Source organism: Prunus dulcis, chromosome 2, assembly GCF_902201215.1.
Source record: "Prunus dulcis chromosome 2, ALMONDv2, whole genome shotgun sequence".
Lineage (NCBI taxonomy): Eukaryota > Viridiplantae > Streptophyta > Magnoliopsida > Rosales > Rosaceae > Prunus > Prunus dulcis.
In genome coordinates this window covers 15,279,228-15,298,592 of record NC_047651.1, presented here as the reverse complement: position 1 = coordinate 15,298,592, position 19,365 = coordinate 15,279,228, and the positions used below count along the sequence as shown (strand labels likewise).

The 19,365-nt window shown below is 37.8% G+C and overlaps 3 protein-coding genes across 7 annotated transcripts; all 3 read right to left on the bottom strand.

The window, feature by feature from the left end:
* Positions 1 to 40: 40 nt before the first annotated feature.
* LOC117618624 (putative pre-16S rRNA nuclease) lies at positions 41 to 3,246 on the bottom strand. 5 transcript variants are annotated; one of them, XM_034348278.1, is made up of 7 exons: positions 3,133 to 3,246; positions 1,724 to 2,110; positions 1,570 to 1,629; positions 1,358 to 1,470; positions 1,065 to 1,133; positions 590 to 641; positions 41 to 412 (listed from the first exon to the last, which is right to left on the bottom strand). In XM_034348278.1, the coding sequence occupies exons 2-7, from the start codon at positions 2,015 to 2,017 to the stop codon at positions 275 to 277; spliced, it is 726 nt and encodes a 241-aa protein (XP_034204169.1). In that variant the 5' UTR covers positions 2,018 to 2,110; positions 3,133 to 3,246; the 3' UTR covers positions 41 to 274. The 5 variants fall into 5 exon arrangements, 3 of the variants coding, with proteins under 3 accessions (XP_034204169.1, XP_034204171.1, XP_034204170.1); XR_004584478.1 differs by having other exon boundaries at positions 304 to 412; positions 571 to 641; positions 1,299 to 1,470; XM_034348279.1 differs by having other exon boundaries at positions 304 to 412; positions 571 to 641.
* Positions 2,902 to 6,618, bottom strand: LOC117618623. Its single transcript, XM_034348277.1, has 2 exons — positions 5,996 to 6,618; positions 2,902 to 4,773 (listed from the first exon to the last, which is right to left on the bottom strand). The coding sequence occupies exons 1-2, from the start codon at positions 6,521 to 6,523 to the stop codon at positions 3,229 to 3,231; spliced, it is 2,073 nt and encodes a 690-aa protein (XP_034204168.1). The 5' UTR covers positions 6,524 to 6,618; the 3' UTR covers positions 2,902 to 3,228.
* A 725-nt stretch (positions 6,619 to 7,343) lies between these two features.
* LOC117617669 (protein transport protein SEC16B homolog) lies at positions 7,344 to 15,720 on the bottom strand. Its single transcript, XM_034347146.1, has 14 exons — positions 15,498 to 15,720; positions 13,255 to 15,247; positions 12,573 to 12,893; positions 11,799 to 11,915; positions 11,558 to 11,680; positions 11,284 to 11,445; positions 10,913 to 11,038; positions 10,679 to 10,813; positions 10,193 to 10,320; positions 9,983 to 10,091; positions 9,609 to 9,908; positions 8,890 to 9,021; positions 8,484 to 8,782; positions 7,344 to 8,377 (listed from the first exon to the last, which is right to left on the bottom strand). Exons 2-14 carry the CDS (start codon positions 15,061 to 15,063, stop codon positions 7,846 to 7,848), a joined length of 4,293 nt encoding a protein of 1,430 aa, XP_034203037.1. The 5' UTR covers positions 15,064 to 15,247; positions 15,498 to 15,720; the 3' UTR covers positions 7,344 to 7,845.
* Positions 15,721 to 19,365: the final 3,645 nt, after the last annotated feature.

The following is a 19,365-nucleotide window of genomic DNA, read 5'->3' as shown; positions in this document are numbered from 1 at the left end:
ATGCAATCACTTCTAGAAAAGATTTAGAAAAACAAATAGGTGATAATAATGAAAAAATTCGTATATAATGCGATATTTACAACAGGAGAATGCCCCTCGAAGGATTTACATATTTGCATATTGCTCACTTAATGACCAACAAAAGAATGAAGGAAAGTAAAAAAGAAAGATTAATCGCAAATGGGATTGCAAAACCATTGCCTCTTCTCTCTTGTTTATGCTCCTCTTGAAAATGTGTTTCAAAGAGTCGGGTTTTACTGTTAATAGTGAATGGTTAATCCTCATAATCTTCGGGGTAAAAGTCAATATCTTTAGGAGGACCTCTTCGAAGTTTGTCCTGCAGATCCAAATTCTTGGGTACCACAAGCTCAGTGCCCTCTCCCGACATGGAAAAATATCTCTCCAGCACCATCTGCAACCAGAAAAATAACAAAACATACTTCAATTTATATCCTGGATTGCTCCTAAAAAAAGAACAGAAAACTGCATTGCTCCCTTCTTATACATGCACCAAAGACGAACAAATTTATAAAGCTTTAAACACTTAATAAGACAACGTATCGCACAGACATTATATTTTCTTGCATACCACGGCAGCGTAGGCATCGACTTTGCTTTGCCGATCAGACTTGCCGAGGCCCCTGAAAAGAAACTTGATCTCAGGCAAGAAATGGCAAAACATCCTACATTGGGTGCAAAAATAAATTCACAGAAGGAAGCATAGAAAGAAGATGAAGCACAAGACTCCTAATCTGATGAACTAATACCCCTTCAGTTTTGCACATTTTCTGACCTAAAGGTTTTCACGCCTCACAAAGAGTTAAAGAAGTCCAATTCACAAAGGACGCGAATTTATGGATAAATTTTGTTTGTTTTAATATCATAATGAGCTCATGCTGTGTTCAATTTTGTTTCCATTCACATTCTAAACGCCATTTTACAGTTCAAACCAAACAGAAGCTACCCAAGAAACGAAAACATGCATTATAATAATCGATAGCCATCTTTAAACAAAGCAAAAAGTATTCAATCATTGAAAAAGGTGATTTGGTAGAAAGGATTACACGTTAATCATGCGATCCGTGGCTTCGATGGACGTCCCGTTTTCATCCTGCAGGTATACCCTCCAACCCCTGCAATTAAAAGTTCCGGTGAACATTGCACTATCTCAAGCACACACAAAAAAACACACTAGAGTCCTCGTATTTGAATGAAGCAAAGCATCCAAAACAAAGAGACCATAAATTTTCATTTGAAGCAAGCAAACCAAAAAGAAAAAAAGAAAAACAGATACATACATGTAATACTTGCATATCTACATTGCATTGTATAGATGACCAAATGCTTGATTTTATACCTCTGAGCAGCACTAACAGCAAGCCTCCCAGCAACGCTACGAACTTTGTTGGACTGAGGCGTCTCTTTCCCATCACTCGATTTCGGAAGTCCGACTATAAACTCATCTGCCTCCTACAATTTTTCTTCTTCATTTAATTCTTTAATCCCATATTATTACCAAAAACAAAAGAAGAAGATTATAAGTTTAAAAATAAGTAATAATTTTAGGACCTGCTGCTTTGCAATCTCAAGGAGCTGATCCTCAAGCTTCTGCCCTCTCAAATTCAACACCTAAACACAATGAAAAACGAAATTAAAAGATATTTTCAAAGAATAAAAAATGAGTTGTTTTGAAATCAGGGGCATGAGGTTGGGGGATAATTACGGTGAGAGGACGAAAGTTGAACCCTTTGCTAAGAGCGAGGCCGGTACGTGACATTCCTAAATCTACCCCTACGCTAAACCCGCCTCTCCAATTGGGGTCACGCTTCCGGCGGAGGGCATTTGGAGGAATTTCATCAGTGGAGATTGCACTTATTCGAGGGCCGTTTTTACGGTTTTTGGTGAGAGGGAGTTGAATGGACGTGGAGGCATTTCGGACTTTGGGAACGGTACCGATTGGGAAGGGAAGGAAGAGGTCGGTTTGTGCCGGTAGAGCTGCCAGTCGCTGACAATACATTTTTTAGCGCTGGAGGGAGAGGGATAACGAGAACGCAGCGTTTTAAACTTTGTCGAACTCTCCCATCAAAACGGCTCGTTTTGTTGGATCTGTCTTGAAGACATGTTAAAAAATAAATTAGTAATTTAATTTTTGTTTTTCAACATAACGATGTTCTAATTTCTAACTATTCTAAAGTACCAGAAAAACTTATATGAAACGGAGACAATATTATTTTGTTACCTTTGGCCAATTACGCTATGTGAAGTGAAAAATTTATCACATATGATATAACATAATTAATCAGGGAGTAAGATTAAATTCGGATGCAAGGAGGTGGGAACACCTGTCTTGGCCAACTCCGCAGATGCTAAAGAGACATGTTCTATACTATATGCAATGCAAAAGATTAGTAGGTTATTATTGATATTTATTTTCTCAATGTCGGAATATAATTTTGTATTTATATGATATGTCTTCTTTCCAGTGCCGGAATATGTTGAACAATGTTATAAAACTAAGTCCACACTACATCGTTACATTGGAAAACTAACCGTGCAATGAAACCCCATGAAACAATGCCATACTAAAGAAAAAATAGCAGAAAGGAATATCATTGTCCGAAAAGAATGAAAGTTACTAAATTTGTTCTACCAAATAATGTTCCATTTCTTCAATTTAAACTCACTTAAACTGCAATATTTCATTTGTTTAACTTTCCAACAAGCTATTAACATATACACGGATGCATTATCGGGAGAACATAATCGATGAACATAAAAGACAACAAAGATAATTGATCTGTTCCTGTTTTCATATCATATGCATAAAAAAACTGTTGTTAGATGATTTGCAAATAGTCCATGAGTTTGAAATAAAGAAAAAAATCCAAAAACGGGGAAAAAGGAAAAGAAATGGGAACTTTGTCATACTAAAGAGGCATCACTTAACTAGTCAGCGTACATACATAACATACCCATAGGGCAAAACAGCTAAATGGCTAATCGATAGATGCCAATGAGATGTATATTCAGCAAAAAGGTAAAGACATATGGGTAATTCTGAACGTCCCACAACGAAACATGTGTTATACAAAAGAAAATAACCATTTAGTTCAATGCAAAATAAAACTGTACCATGGCTGAAATGAGTGTATCTTATTCAGTCATTGAAGGGCCTAGCTTAGGACCTCACTTTGCTCAGTGGTTTCCCCAACAAATATGTAACTACATCTATTCAGTTCGCTCTTCTTTCTTGGACTCTGGTTCCTGCATTTGGTTTTCAGCTTTTGGCTGAAAAATTGGATCTGAGGGGGCAGCTCCACACTCTTTATCTGATGCTGTCTGAGAAACTTGCTCGCTTGTGACTGGATTCTCTGCTGGCGCCACAACTGACATACTTATAGGAATGCTTACCTCCTTTGCTTCAAACTCTGATGTTCTACTTATAGGAACGCTTACCTCCTTTGCTTCAAACTCTGACGTTCTACTTATAGGAACGCTTAGCTCCTTTGCTTCAAACTCTGATGTTCCATTCCCAGTGTTTGTTTCTGGGTTCCCAGCTGCTGCACATTGCAGCTGACGTTTGAGTTCCAAGATAACCGCATTTTGGCTCCCATCTTGACACATCGTTTGCAATCCTTGAATCAACTCGAGCTGATTGTGGGTTCCGACTGGTGCAACTGCAGATGCAGGCGCTGGAGCTGGTGATGACCCTTGTGCTTGGGTTTGAGTGAGCACATAAGTCATCAACAATTGGGCCAAGAGGGCCTGAGGATCATTGTCACCTTGCAGGACAGTGGGGGCAGCTGAAGTTGGGGCGGCTGAAGTTGAGGCGGCAATGAAGTTAGATGGGTAAAGTGCTTGAAGCCCCACTTCTCCATACAAAGCACGGTGGCCATGAAACCTTTTAAGGGTGGCTAGGTGCTTTTTACCACTCAAATGACTATCGAAAACCACCTGTGACTCACACTTGATATTGCACAATTCACATATAAAAGGAATCACTTGTTTCGGTTTGGGAGGCTCAACTGGTCTTCGTGATCCTTCATTAGTCCTCATATACTTACCCCCTCGCCCCCCCCTCATCCTACGCTTGAAACCACGTCCCCGAGCTGCAAAGTGATCCCCGGACTTGTTCCCAGGTCCTGCAGAAGCTTCAGAATTTGCCCCAGTATCTTTCTGATCTGTTTCAGTTCTATTATTATCAGTAATTACTTCAGAAGTAAGATTTTCTTGTAAGGGTTGTTTTTCCTCAAATCCCTCAACTTCCACAGGTTGACCAACTTCTGGTTTTAATTCAGTGTTGGGCATTTGAGCATTCTGCTGTTCAGTTTTGACTTTGTTGAGTTTCTGCAACTCCTCATATAACTGCATATATTTTTTGTGTCGCTTTCCATTTTTATGCTGCTCAAGGATTTCAGGAGTGTTGCAGTCAACCCTACAAAGTTCACACCAAGCCATACGAGGAGGTCGCCAGAATGAAGTAGAAGACACTTGTGTTGGTACAGGTAATGGTGCCTGCCCAGGAACCAATGCTGAAGGCGGCTGCATTAAAGCAGCTACACCTTCAGCAGGTACAGATGCTGAATTTAGATTGTTTGATGCAGCACCATACTGTGGAAAGTGTCTACCACCACCCTGGCCACGTCCCCTACCGCGGAAAGGGTGGGCTGAGCCATCTGGTCTAGAACCATGGTAACCAAAATGGCCCCGACCACCCCCTCGGAAGGGCCTATTGCCCCTCCTACCTCCACCTCTATATGGAGTTTGCCCAATCTGCAGAATAGCATTTAAGGATAAAGCAATCCATGTAATGGTTTTATTACTAATGCTACCATGAACAGAAAAAAGTTACAGAAATAATGAAAATTTTGAAATAAAATGCACAAAGATAGATATAAACCAGTAATGACGATAAGACTTAATATATAGAAAGAATGGAAAGTATATAGATGAATTAAATGCTAAAATTAATCTGACCGAACACGTTAAGTGATTTCTGATAAGAGATTGCACAGATTGAAGTAGCAATACATGAATAAAGATTCAACCCAGAAAGGCAAACCACATAAACAACGGGACCTGAATAGAGAAGCTATGAACCAGATCCCTCAGATTCGTTAAAGAATTTTAAAAAATGAATTACACACTAAATTAAAAAGAAAGTATGTTATACAGAGATATCCAATTACATATCTTTTTCTTAAAGCAAAATATCAAATCCAAAACATCGTCAAGGCTACACTAGTTTTCTGAAAAGCATCCTAAGATGCAATTTTGGGGAAGAATGGAAGACGCTGCCATACTTAAGAGAGATCCTGATATATGTCAAATACACTCTCTTATAGAGTTTTTTATTGCTTCAACATGGCATCTCCTTCATGGGATAATAAGGAAAAGCACATACACAAACACACACACATGAAGACACTAAACCACCATCTTGCAGACGAGTCTACCGTTTTACCATGATTGCATCCCCTCAGCAAGTGTTTAAAAGAAAAGCATAAGCACACACGAAATGTCAACTCACATGCATGTGTCCCTAGCAACTTGTAATGAGTTTTTGCTTATCTTCTTGGCTTGGAGGAACGGCCATCAATTGATGAAGAAAACTTTTTTTTATTTTTTATTTTTTTGTTCTTATAAATATGCTCGAGCCATTAAAGAAAATAGAAAGATAAGAGAAGCTTGATGGAAGCTTGATGAAGAACACAAGATAGGTTTGAGGAAATGCCATCAAATTTTTTTCATTTGTTGTACTTCATTGGTATAATTCTTCCTTAGTGAATTTCTTATATCAAATATATAACACATTTTGCAACAATGTTTTCAAACTCTACATATCAAATCAAATGCTAGAAACATGGCCAACTCCAAGTAGATTATAAACACCAGATTCATAAGATTGGTCAAATAAACAAAAAAAGAAACACATTAATTCACAAATGCATAATTTCAAAAATTGCAATCAAAGCCAACAAAGCAAACCCCTTACCGGCGGTTGAGTGGCCCTCTGCGCCGCATCCATGTTCGCAGAAAGTTGCGTCAGCTGCGAAAGTGCAGCCACAGCCGCCGGTATCAATCCACCCGAACCCGAATTCATTTGCTGCTGCTGCTGCTGCTGATCTTCAACAAACCCATGTGCATAATATGCATTCTGCAAATGGGTTTGCCCGGGATCCGCGTTGTGTGGCGGTTCAGGCGGGATTGGGACCCCAGGAGGATGAATCGAAGTGGGTTCTTGATGGAATTGATGTTGGGTGGTGGCGGCGGTGGTGTCGTAGGAATTTCTGTAATCTTGAGTGGGATTGTAATATTGCTGGTATTGGTGGTGGTCATATTCATATTGTTGTTGTTGATGATTGTAGGCATAATAGGATTGATATGAGTGGTCGTAGGCTTGAATTCTTGATGGGTCATATGCTGCTGCTGCTTCTTGTTGTTGTTGTTGTTGTTGGTATTGTTGGTATTGCTGGTATTGGGTGTGGTCTTCTTGAATGGTTTGTGGGTAGGAGTATTCCATGGCTGGCTCTCTCTCTTTTCTTCTGCTAACGGATGCTTCTGTTTGCGCCCTTTATAGTAGGAGAGCTTCTGTTTGGTTTTTTGTTACTTATTCTTTCTTTTCTTTCACTTTTTTTTTTTTTTTTTTCTCTTTTCTTTTCAAGAAGAGGGAGAGGGGACATTTCGGTTTCCATTATTTTATTACATTTTAATAAATTGGTGCTTTTATAATTTTCACATTCCCATCTTTTCATTCTGCACTCATACTCTTGTTTACTTCTTTTTTTTTTTTTCTGAAATATTAATTTGACAACATGGTTGACAAATTTTTCTTCATTTTTATCAATGAGATAATGAATTTGGATTTGGGAGCTCTTCCAAAATCGGGTAGAGTACTAAGAAGTTGAGAAAATGTTTGACATTATATCTTGAAGATAAAATGAAGTAGCAAATCCCTTCTTCCACAATGTTTAAATTTATTTCCTTTTAGTATGGGGTGTATACCTCAAGTGGTTAAGAGCATTTAACATGCACCGGAGGTCCTAAGTTCGATTAAAAGAAAAGTTCATTTGCTTTTGGTGAGAAATGTTTAAAAGTTATTTAGACTATTACAATTCATGAAACTTCGTAGGCTGTAGGGAGACAAAAAGAAAAGGATTGGGACTTTGTTGGGCTTGAGTGCTTTGAGTGCAAACCTTGGTGCGATGCAGACACATGTCACTTCAATTTGGGAGAAAATAAACTTACACAGTGCAGATGTGGTGGGATAAAAAAATACAGGTGCACCTGATCCATAAAGGAAAAAGTATATGATAACAAAAGTTTTAGGAATCACTTCACCGTGTCAAATATAAATCCTGTCATTATTTGTAACAAGAAGAAAATAAGGGTAAATGAAAGGAGAAATCTTAGACAATAACTTTCAGACTCTCATTTCAATGTTATTTATTGATTCGACAAAATTCTGAATAAGATATGTGAATGGGAGAAATGGTATATCTTATATTTGCAATTATGCTAAGCAATTTTCCCTCCCAAATTGGTACAAGGGCTGCTTACTTTCTGTTTCAAGGCCCCTTTCGTTTTCCTCAGGGCAATCTGTTGGCCTGTACAGAATGCCATCGCATGTCCTTTCTGGTTTGAGGACAAAGGCAACATATCATTCAAACTAATTGTTGGTTTCAGGTATATATGTAATTCCTCTAATGGGGTTAAAGGGGCTTCATCAAAAACCTGAACTCCCCATCTGTGTCGTCCCCATCACCGAACTTGCAGAAGGATCAGGTGACACCAGCCCTGTCTAATGCAACCCTTTCTATAGATTTACAACTATTCCCTAACACTTCAAAGTTCAACTTCATGAAGGTCGTCTCCGAAACTACCACCACTTCTTGAAGACTGCAATGATGGCGGACCACTATGCATATGCGACAATGGAGACCTACCAAGTGCTTCTCCTAGAGGTTTTATTTCATTCCTCATAGAAGGATTGCTAGCATGATTAAGGCTTCCACTCCATGATGCTACACGGCGCGATTCAGGGGGAACAAAGCTACTGCCATTTGCCATTTCTCCTGCTCTCTTTTGTACAATGTTGTCCATGCTAGGAAACCGTTGCATAGTTGTCATTGAATATGATGTTGATGTTTGTGGAGTGGGCAATACATCCTGAAATGATTTTGGGGGATTGTTGATGGTCACCAACGGCTCTTGCTCGCTCTCTCCAGGTGTTTGAACTGTCTTCTCATAAGAAGTTACAGCAGTGGGGATGAACATCTTGGGATTGGGACCAACCCCAGGTTTAGCAGATGGAAGAGATGGTGACTGAAATAAGCTTCCTGGGGTCCCACCACCTTTGTTGAATGTATCAACATACCTAAGAAAATTTGAATAAATCGTATGTTAAGAGACATTACACTTCTTGTCGAAAAAATACAATGAAAAGCAACAACGAGAGAGAGAAAGAGAATCCAGGAGTCTACCTTGAGCGAACACCTGTACGTCCACGTGCAGAGAATTGGTTTGAACTGGGTGGGATGGGTGGTATTCCTGAACTCTGCTCAGGGGGCACCGGGCTTTTGATTTGTGGCCCAGCAACTGCATCGAAACTTTTGGTGGTCAGTGCGTCATTTATGTTGTAATCTTGAACTCTATTCGGGAAGGCTGCAGTTGGTGGTGGAGGTGGTAAGGCTGCTTCCTCGGCTGGAGGTTCAGCACCTTCTTCAACCCATCGTTTAAGTTTCTCATCATAGTAGAATTTATTCTTTTCACCCAATTTAGCCTTCAGAAGAACAAAAACAGGACAACTTATGAGGCTAAACTGAGATAATATAATCTCTACGTAGGAAATCCCCTCATTCAAACTTAGTAACAATAATATTTAAGTACCTGCCGATCTGACTGGGATCTTTTGACAAATCCCAGAGTCTTTTGGAATATCTGTGAGCCAAAATTACCAAAACGAGATGTTGATGCCTTTTCTTGTGTTTTAGAAGAGTCCACTTTCTTGGATGCATCAACCTGATTGAACACCAAATAACTGCTGTAAATTTCTTTCTGCCTCTGTCTCTCTTCTCTCTCTCAGTAAAACACAAGCCAGCTACTGAAATCCAGTTTCTGCTCAAATCTAAAAAGAGCAAGGTTCTAACTTCTCATGCATGTAACTGATGTTTTACATTCACATTTTATAAATTTCTTCTATATGTCCATTCACTTCATATGCACGAGCACCTCCCAATAACCCAAAACATACAGTAATGAAAAAGAAAATATAGACGTGCTTACTTGTAACCACAAACTTCGATATTTTATAAGTTTAAATTGTTGATCTCACTAGTAACTCAGAAATTATAAAATTTGTCCAATCCTTAATTACTTATCCAATACTGTAATGCACAATGTGTGAAGCTAAGTGGATTACTAATTTTTTTTGCTCTTTGATTGATTGAACCAGAAGGGATCTGCCTTGTTCAGTAAGTTTGGCTGAACTTCAAGACTGATCACCCCCACCCCCCCAACCAAAATATATATATATATATATATATATATATATAAATTCATGACACGGTTGGTCAAAACAAGGTCTAATGGCAAAAACATTTATCTACCTTTCCCGGGCTTCTCCCAAAATCTGGCTCCGAAATGCTTCTATTGGGGATATTCAGTTGATTGCTCTCAGCACTCCATTCACTTATTGGCTCCATTGATGCTGAAGGCATTAATGAAGACACACCCATTGTTGATTGATTGTTGGATACGCTTGGGCCTCCTGGTTGATGAGCATGGCCTTGTGATGTTGCAGGTACAGGTGGAGGCAGGCCTCCGACCACACGATGAGCAGTATTATCAAATAATGTAAACAATTTTCCCATCAGTTTGGCTGGGGCCAAATTTGTATTGTAACCACCCTGTACAAAATGTCGCTGTAAGAAAACGTATAGACAGAAAGACTTGATAAAGGAACTGAATGTTGGAGAAAAACCTGTTGGTGGGCTCTTATCCGCTCTTCCAGAGATGACACTAACTGTCTCCATGTGTCCAATTCAGGTGCTCGACCATATTTTAAAGACTTTAAAATTGCTTGACAGTATCTGACCAAACATAATGTGTAATAAGCTAGAGGCAGATTAAAAAAACAATCATTTTCAGTCTACAGATAAAAATGGTCTAGATGAACAACACCCATACTTACTTCAGAGCATCTCCAACTTTTCCAACTTCAGCCAGCATGTGGGCATAAATAAGCTTATATGGCTGAAAAGGAAGTAGGAGAAACTGAGAATTTCCAAGAACCCTTGAGTATTCGTACAATTCTGTCCTCTGCCAACATATGCAAAAGGTTGATTTAGTTACAACAAAAAGAACAGCCATAGTAATAACAATAATGAAAACAACAATAACAACAACAACAACAACAACAACAACAAAATAACAATAATAATACAGTGAAACATTTTCTGCTTTCAAACGGTTATGCTACATTCTCCAAAAGCAGACTGCCACATACTTCTGACCAAATACAGAGGAACTATGAAAACAAAACTTTTGGACTCCACAACACAATGAGTAGAACGATCAGTACATGTCAATCATAAGTGTAAGCAAATCATGCATCAGTTAGTGAAATAAAGCATATCAAAAAATGGAGCAAAAACACAGGACTGATAATGTAGACCACCTGGATAGCCTCAGGACTGGCATATGTTCGTGGAAATTTCCAATGATCCGCACCAAGAAGACACAGTCTTGCACTCTCTGAATATTGCTCAAAGTTCGCTTCTGCAACCAAATAACATATGTGTGCAGCAGTGTTCTGCGCAATTGCTTTCCAGTCAGGATAAAACCAGAGAAGATAACACTTTTCGAGGCATAAAAATAAAAGGGAACTCAATCCAAGAAACTGACAAAATACCTGGCCCCTTTCCTTCCATAGGCAATCTCCAAGATGGATGATAACAAGCTCATCATCTGTTGTTCTGTTTGCAGTTAAGATTGCTAAATTCTCTTCCCATCCATCTAACATGTAATTGGCCCCAATCTGTAGTAAGGAAATAATCAATATCTTAGACAAAAATATACAAGGAACTTCAATAACATAGGATCATGAGCATGACTATTACACACATGCCGTTTCAGTGTTCTATTCAGTAGAGAAGCAAAAAATGAATTTGGGCGAAGAAAAAAAGGGAGTCCCAGGTCTAAGCCTGAAGATATAACCCTTTTTCACGACACAAAGAGATAACCCTTTTTTTTCTGCACAAAATAACCGAATTTGTAAATCACCTGTGTATGTTGTTGTGATATATTCATAGGTAGATTGCTATCTGTAGTGGCATTGGAAAACACGTCTGCAGGCTGCCTGGCAATTAACAAGCACAACGTCCTCAATGGTGATCCTGCTACTAACTGGTTTAGAGCCATATGCTTCACAGCATCACCATAAAACTGCATGCAATAATGAACAAAGCGAACAAACATTAGCATAAAGAACAAATTCTGAAATTAGATCAGACACGTTTCCTTGGTGTGTTTTGATAAAAAAAATGTTTTTGATAACCTGATCACCAAGCTGCGATGCAATGACCAGTGCTGGACCCCACAATTGACCTTCCTGTGCGCATTGTAAAGCCTCTTTCTTCCTACCAGAGACAAGAAGCTTCTGTACCTCAAGAGCAGTAGCCTAAAGCAATAACATATATTCATTATGGAAGGTACTGATAAATTTCTATAGCCAAAAAGGAAACCCATAATTAAAAACCAAATTTAAGAGAGAGAGAGAGAGAGAGAATATGACATACTTGACTCTGTGCTTCAGAAGGCAAGTTATGTAAGCAGCACATAAGAGCACCATACTCGTTACTTCTCTTAGCAGAGTAAAAAAGCTTAGCAACAGCTGACTCTGGACTATCAGTTTCCTAATTTTATGATAACGAAAGTGGTTAATAACCATACCAACCGGAGAACTGGTAGATGCTCTTGAATATATAAAGAAAATCTCTGCAATTTCAATCTTCAAATGAATCAATAAATTGCAAGGATTTAGGGTTGAAACAGATATTTTAAACTAAACTAACCTCACACCCAAAAAAAAAAAACAAAAGAATTCCAAGTTCATATGAAATCATGGACTGCAATAAATTTAGGAAGGAGAGGACCACATAGGAAGATAAAACACTAATAACAGGTAGTAGAATCAAGCCATCAGTAGAATTCTAAATTTCTAATGATGAAAACACCAGATTTATGGAATTGCAATTTTTTAATCTATATGCTTATTACACTGCCATATGGTTATTTAAATATAACTGAGGGGCCATTCTGTTGCATTTAAATTTAAGAGGCAATTATCAATATCAATACAAACATCTAATTTGAAAATCTGTCTACTGATCACGCCCCATCAAGAAAGATGTAAAACCAGCATAATTAATGTGATAGAATTAAATCTACGTGCTCATGAAATGCCCAGGTTTTGATATTTATGACTGAAATACAATTAAAATGTGATATGGCGTCCAAACAGTCAAACAGGTCATAAATAAACAGTTTACAAACCAAAAAAAAAAAAATACCTTCAATGCCAGGTCAGTGCCAAAGGGAGATCGAAGTTTTCCATAATATTGGCATGCTATTTTTAGTAAAGAGAAAAGCAACCTCAAATGGTCCCCCTTTCTGAAATCCATGCAAGGAGTTTCGCAGTTTGCAATCTTGTCATCTATCCATTTGTTTAATTCCCTACTTCCAGCATTTCCCCCAACCAAAGGGCCAGGAAAAGATTGTTGGCACAATGCATGGAAATAATCATGACAACCAGTTCCAAAGCTAGCAGCATCAGTTTTGTCTACAACAACTTCCATCAGATTGAGAACATTAATCACACCTCCTACAGAGTCCTTCACATTACAAATTGAAAGGGAAAATAAATTAGGGCCTACTACAGCATTTATGGCAACACCAGACATACAAGTATAAACATGTACGCATCTACATATATATTTTACACACACACACACGCGCACGCGCACGCACACGCACACACGCACACACACACATATATATATGTATATCACGCACACACACACACATATATATATATATGTATATCACGCACACACACACACACACACACACACATATATATATATATATGTATATCACACACACGCACACACACACATATATATATATATATATATATATATGTATATGTAGGTATGTGTCTCAGGAAATTGAACTCAGAAAGTAAGGCCCGACCTGGCTTTGATATGTCATGTTTGCAGGAGAATAACTATTATCTTTCATGACTATAAGTTTCCCACCAAATCCAAAAGTAACTAGGGCATGTGGAGGTCGTCCTGCAGATGACCTCCCCATTCTGGCCTCATGAGAAAACTGACTTCCACTCTGGACTGGCTGCTGTGAAAAATGTACTGGCTTCTGACAATCAAAGTTAGCTGGTGAGAAACTCATCACTTGGTTTGGCTCCTTGGCTTGATTGTGATGCTGAGAAAAGTTTCCTGCAGGATGAAAGCTTTCAAACCCACCAACCCCACCACTGATACCATAGCCATGACTTACCTCTTCATTAAGAGCAATTGATCCAGAAGGATTGAATCCTGTTTGTTGATTCACAGAATTAGCTACATGCTCGGCTGAAAAATACTGGGTTGCATACTGCTGTTTCTCAGGAAAACTAACAGTGTCGCTCTTGGCAACATTCTGAGTATGCCACATACTCGCACTTTGCTGATCATAGGTGCTCACAGATCCACCCCAGTTTGCAACATTTTGTTCATTGAGCAGACTCTGTGACCCATGATTCTCAACATTGGTATTGTGATATTGCTGATTATGCTCCACGCTTGTTGACTGATCAGAAGCTGGAGCAGAAGACTCCAACTGCTTCCATTCTTGAGCAATTGTATCATAGTACCACCCGGGGTACTGGGGATCAAAAACCATATGTGCAGGGTAATCTGTGTTCCCGCAAGAATGCTCATTCCAGTTAGAACCAGTGCTAGTTTCACTTCCCTGGGCCACACTCTGAGAAACAGACTGCGCTGGTTGCTGGAAATAATAAGCATCTTCTTTCTGGTCTGAAAAAACCACATTATCTACAGACTGAGAATTCACATTAAAACTCTCTTGAGTATTTGCATTAATGTTCACATCTGTATTTGTATTGGCACTCACATCATAACCCTCCAACTGATACCATTGCCCAGTATTTGGATCAAACCTCCATCCCGGGTAAAGATTTTCCCAATTCTGACTACCATTCAAGTCCTCCCCATCTAAATCTTGTTCCTCAGTAGCCCCACAAGGCTGACCACCTTGATTCTGCCCGTAACTAGAAGCACCTAAATCAGCAACTGAGTTCTCCAAAACACCATTAGTGACCATAGACTCAGCCCAAGATTTTTCTGTATTACCCAAATTTGCAAATGGGTCTTCCGAGTAATCTCCAAATTCACTGAAAAAATCCGAGTTCCCAGCAGAAGGTTTCAAATCTGAGTTAAACGAACTCCATTGAACTACTTTCACACCAGTTTCCGCCGATACAATACTAGTACTCCCTGCCCCATCTACCGCACCTTCCTCCCCTTTATGCTCCAGTGCCTTAGCCTCATTTCCATCACCGGCTTTATCATCCAATGCACTAGCCTCATTTCTATCATCTGCTTTATCCTCCAATGCCCTAGCCTCATTTCCATTATCGGCTATATCATTCAATGCAATGAACTCATTTTTAGAATCAGGTGTCGGTGACTTGCTTTCTTTAACAACTTCTACAGGGTCCTGAAGTGGATCCAACGATTCCAACACAACCCTATCTTCATGACCCAATTCACCATTAACCCCAAAACCACCATTGCCGCTGATGTCTACTCCTAGAGAACCGGCTTCTGAAATACTCAATTTTGAAAAAGCTTTGACCTCGTCAGGCTCACTGTTTTGTACAGAACTAGGCACATTTCCAGTAAAATCAATGTCGTCATTAACCAATCTGTCAAAGAAATCCTCGTCTGTCTGATCCTCCAACTCAAACGAAGTGGTGGCCATCTAAAAAAACGCAGACCCCAAACCCTCCAAATCAACCTCTCTATGAAATCAAAAACCCAGTTCCCCAATTTGTTTTAGACGACGAGATTCAGTTTACCAACACCACAAAAAAAAACCTTTGAAGAAACAAATCATTCAATCACTGGAAACTTCAGAATTCCCAAAAACTACTACCAGTTATCATCTGAAACCAAATTTATCACAACCAACAAGAAGAAGAACAAAATCAGGGCTCTATAAGTAAAAAGCAAGACAATTGAAAACTCATATTGACTTTTCTGTAGAGAGAGAGAGAGAGAGAGAGAGAGAGAGAGAGAGAGAGAAAGCGTGTGCGTGCCTAAGGTGGGGCTAGTTGGATAAGAAAACAATAAACAATAAACAGAGTACTAAATTGATAAAAATGAAACCTCTGGGTTAAGGAGAGAGTAACTTACTTGTTAAACCCTAATAAATTCTGGTGACGAAGACAGGGAGAGAATTAGAGTCTATTTGAAACGAAGCATCATCCATCTTGTAGAGCAAAAAAGCAGCCTAAAGATCACCGCACCGCACCCACCCTCCAAAGCTTGCATGTTTTTATTAGTCTCAGAGTTCGGTGTGTAAATCTTGACCAAAGAGAAAAACAATTGCCATTGGCCACGTGCCAATAGTGACAAGAGTTCTTTACGCGCACGTGATGGGCTCTACCCCTTCTATCGACAAGAGAATACCAAATTCAATATTTGTGGGGGTTGGTCTTTGTGTTCTGATTCAATATTTGGAGAATGCCAAATTTACCAATTAAGGATTTGGTTGACTTTGTTACCTCTTTTTTACTTTTGTTTTCTTTCTTTGTTCAAAGTGAAAATAGTGTCCTAATTTCTAAATAATTACCACAATTACGGTAATGTGATATGAGGAAAATATGAAGTGCGTTTTGGTACTTTTATCATATTTCCATTTAGTTCTTGTGAATTTGGTCAGAGTTTGGTCATGAATTTGTCTCCGTAGTAACATTTCGTTAAATTAGTGTGAAAAAAATGAAACTGATTAGCTTTTTTAACTGATGTTTTTTATCCCTTTTGATCGTTGTATTTTACCATATTCACCGATTTTGGCATTGTACTTAACTTCAAAAGCGTTATTTAATGTCAAAATATCCTACATTGGCTTTCAAAAATAAATTTAGAAGCAAATTGACCGAATTATAAACAGGGCGGAGGAAGGGGAGAGAAAAAGGGATGATAAAGGCACTTGGGAATGAGGTAATAAGTTGGTAGAGGATAAGTTCTACATTCAATGGTACATTAGGACTTGCACTCGATTTTTCAAAGTTGTTTGCCACCTTATTAGATATCGTCTTCTTTTTTTTTTCTTTTTTTTTCTATATTGGTCTTTTCTATTTTTTTTTTCTTTTTTCTTTTTTTTGCTAGGCAATTTCTTAAGGAACATTTCTTTAGGGATTTTGTTTCTTGAACATGCACGGAGACAAATTATAAACGAACTGAATGAAGAGTTTTTATCATAAATAGTCAAAATTTACTTCTTAAAAATATAAATGTCCGTTTTTATAAAAAAATTTAAATATAGCAAAAAAATACGATTTAAAATACTTAAATGCTCTTAAATGTAAAACCGAGATAAAACCCAAAAAACCAAACCAGCTCTTCATTTTCAATGTTCTCCTTCTTGGTTTGGTTGCTACTTTTTTAACTTGTTTCTTCATTTCTTTAACATGATTGGAACTAGGAATTTATATATACATTAATTTAGGCGTCTTTGATGGCTTGATTGGGTGGTATAGTGCCAGATATTTGATAATGTGCGTTTTTGATGGCTTGATTGGGTGGCATAGGGCCAGATACTTGATAATATTGCTAACAGTTGCAGCCTCTTCTCTGCTTTCTGCAGTAACCAACATATAGATATAGGCAAGCAAATCAAACATAAGCTTTAAACTTTCTCATATAATCTACATGTTAGAGTTAAGCTGAGATTAATTAGTAATTAGTTAAGGCTGTTTGTAAGGCCATGTGCTATCATGTGAAGTGGTTAGAAAGTCAGAAAAGCTAATCAACTTTAGTGCTTAATCAGTAAGCAAAAAGCTAAGAATTTATAAGCTTACAATTGTACTGTTCAGATTTATTGAGAAATATACAGAAGCTTTGATTTCTATTGATCTCTTTCTCTCTCTCTTCCCTTCCTTTCTTCTGTTCTTGGATAATCAAGCCTTCATCTTAACCCAGTTTGTGCTTACTACAATATATATATAAAAATGTTCATAATTTATAAGAGCCAATTTTAACTTGTCAGTTCTAAAGAAAGAGAAACGGGTTGCAACTTTGGTGACTGAATTTGACAAGTCTATTTGCGAGAATTTTGTTGATGTGGCTCACCTATTTTAACATTCTGAAGTTATTGAAGAGGCTATTGGAGATGCTATAAGAGCTTGACCATCAACATTAAAAGTATGACATAAAACATAGTCCACTCTTTTTTAGTATGCTTTGGAAGAGGGGTGTTTACACATATATTTATTGGGTGTATGGGAGTTACGAACCTCTGCCTACATAAATAGAAGTAGAGAAACTCAACCAACTAAGCTATAATTTTCATATATATGTTGTTTTATTATTTGTTTTTGTTAATGAGGTTTTCATAACATAACTTTTCATAATAAATTACTATAATAAAATTCTATGCACTTTAGTAAATTACTGTAATAAAATACTAGAGTTGTATAAAATTTAAAAAAAAGGCAATGTAAATGCCTCTTCATCGTATTCTCCTCTTCTTCTTTTTTTTAACGTAGTTGTGGGCATGTCGTTGGGCAAACCCACGACCATGAAGTCCATCCTTTTATGGGCCTAGGTGGGCTCTGTTTCACTCATTAGCCCAATGTATATCTAACATTTGAGATATTTTCTTGCTTCAAAACTTTGTTGGTTATTCAGAGTCAGACGACAACAGAAAAAAAAAAAGAAAAAAAAAAGAAAAAAAAAAAAAAAGAAAAAGAATTTACTTTGTTAGAATAGGTAGCTTGAATCTGCTTCTTGCCCTTTATTAAGGCGGTTTCCGATCTGAATAAAACAAGGTAGAGTTTTGGACTAACATTACATACGTTACTTTAACATTTTTTGCCTTTAATCTCTTTCACCCTTCACCCTTCCACCTTTATACGAAAATGCACAATTCGTACATGTTGAGACTCGGAATCCCTTCTTTTTACGGCCCTATTCTCTCTCTAACCCTCATTCTTAAGAGTGACAACGAGGCACAATCAAGAGGGTTCGTGAGTTTGTCATTTTACGGCCCTACTGTCATTTATAGCCCTATCCTCGTTCTTTTTTTTTATTTATAGCTATGGTCGTGATGCAATTGCATATATAAACTTCTTATAAAATAAAATTTTACTTCGTCCTCAAACTACAAAAGATATAAATAAAACAAGTAATCGTGTATTTCTATAAGGAATCATACGACATTGTATCGAGAAATGAGAAATATAAGAAAAGAAAAAATGATATAAGAGATTCTATTTCAAACCTTGAACTGAAATCCAACAATATCAGATTCAAAGACAAGTGGGACATGTTGATGAAAAATGACTCAGTCAGTGTACTCCTAGTCTTTTAAAACCACAAATTTGCAGGTGACAGTCTAAGCGCAGCTAACAAAAATATACTAAGTCCAGACAATTTCACAATCTGTTACATCAATGCTAGCATATTTGTTATTTCGAATTTAAAGCATTAGTTGAATTCCTTCTCACAAATTTACACTATCAGTGTATACATCCTTTTCATGTAAGTTTTTCTCCCGAACAATAATCCAAACCCCTTCTAATATAGTACTATTTGCATGTCATCGAGGAATCATTCCTAGAAATTCATTTATTCGATGGCATGTTTTAGGGTGACGACAAAAAAAGAAAAAGAAAAAGAGGCATGTTTTAAGGTGGTGATTATCCTAGTTTAATAATAGTTAGGATATTACTTGCCTCCTTACTGGTAAGGAGATACTCCTCATTCATACGAATCACAATTTGATACATATGCAAAAATAATTCATCAAAAACACAAAAAGAAAAACTTTTGCAGATATCTCACACTACTATTGACAGGAAGTTAGGAACTCCAACTTACCTGATAAAGAGGGAAATATTTTTCTAATAATTATTTATCTCGCTAAGCCGATAATTCTTTATTAAAATCAAGATATATTCTACATCACACAAAAGAATAGGAAGAATATAGTAGTCCACATGAGCAGTTCATAAGAGTCACAACCATGCGCCAAGGTATGGGCAACCAAAGTTAAATG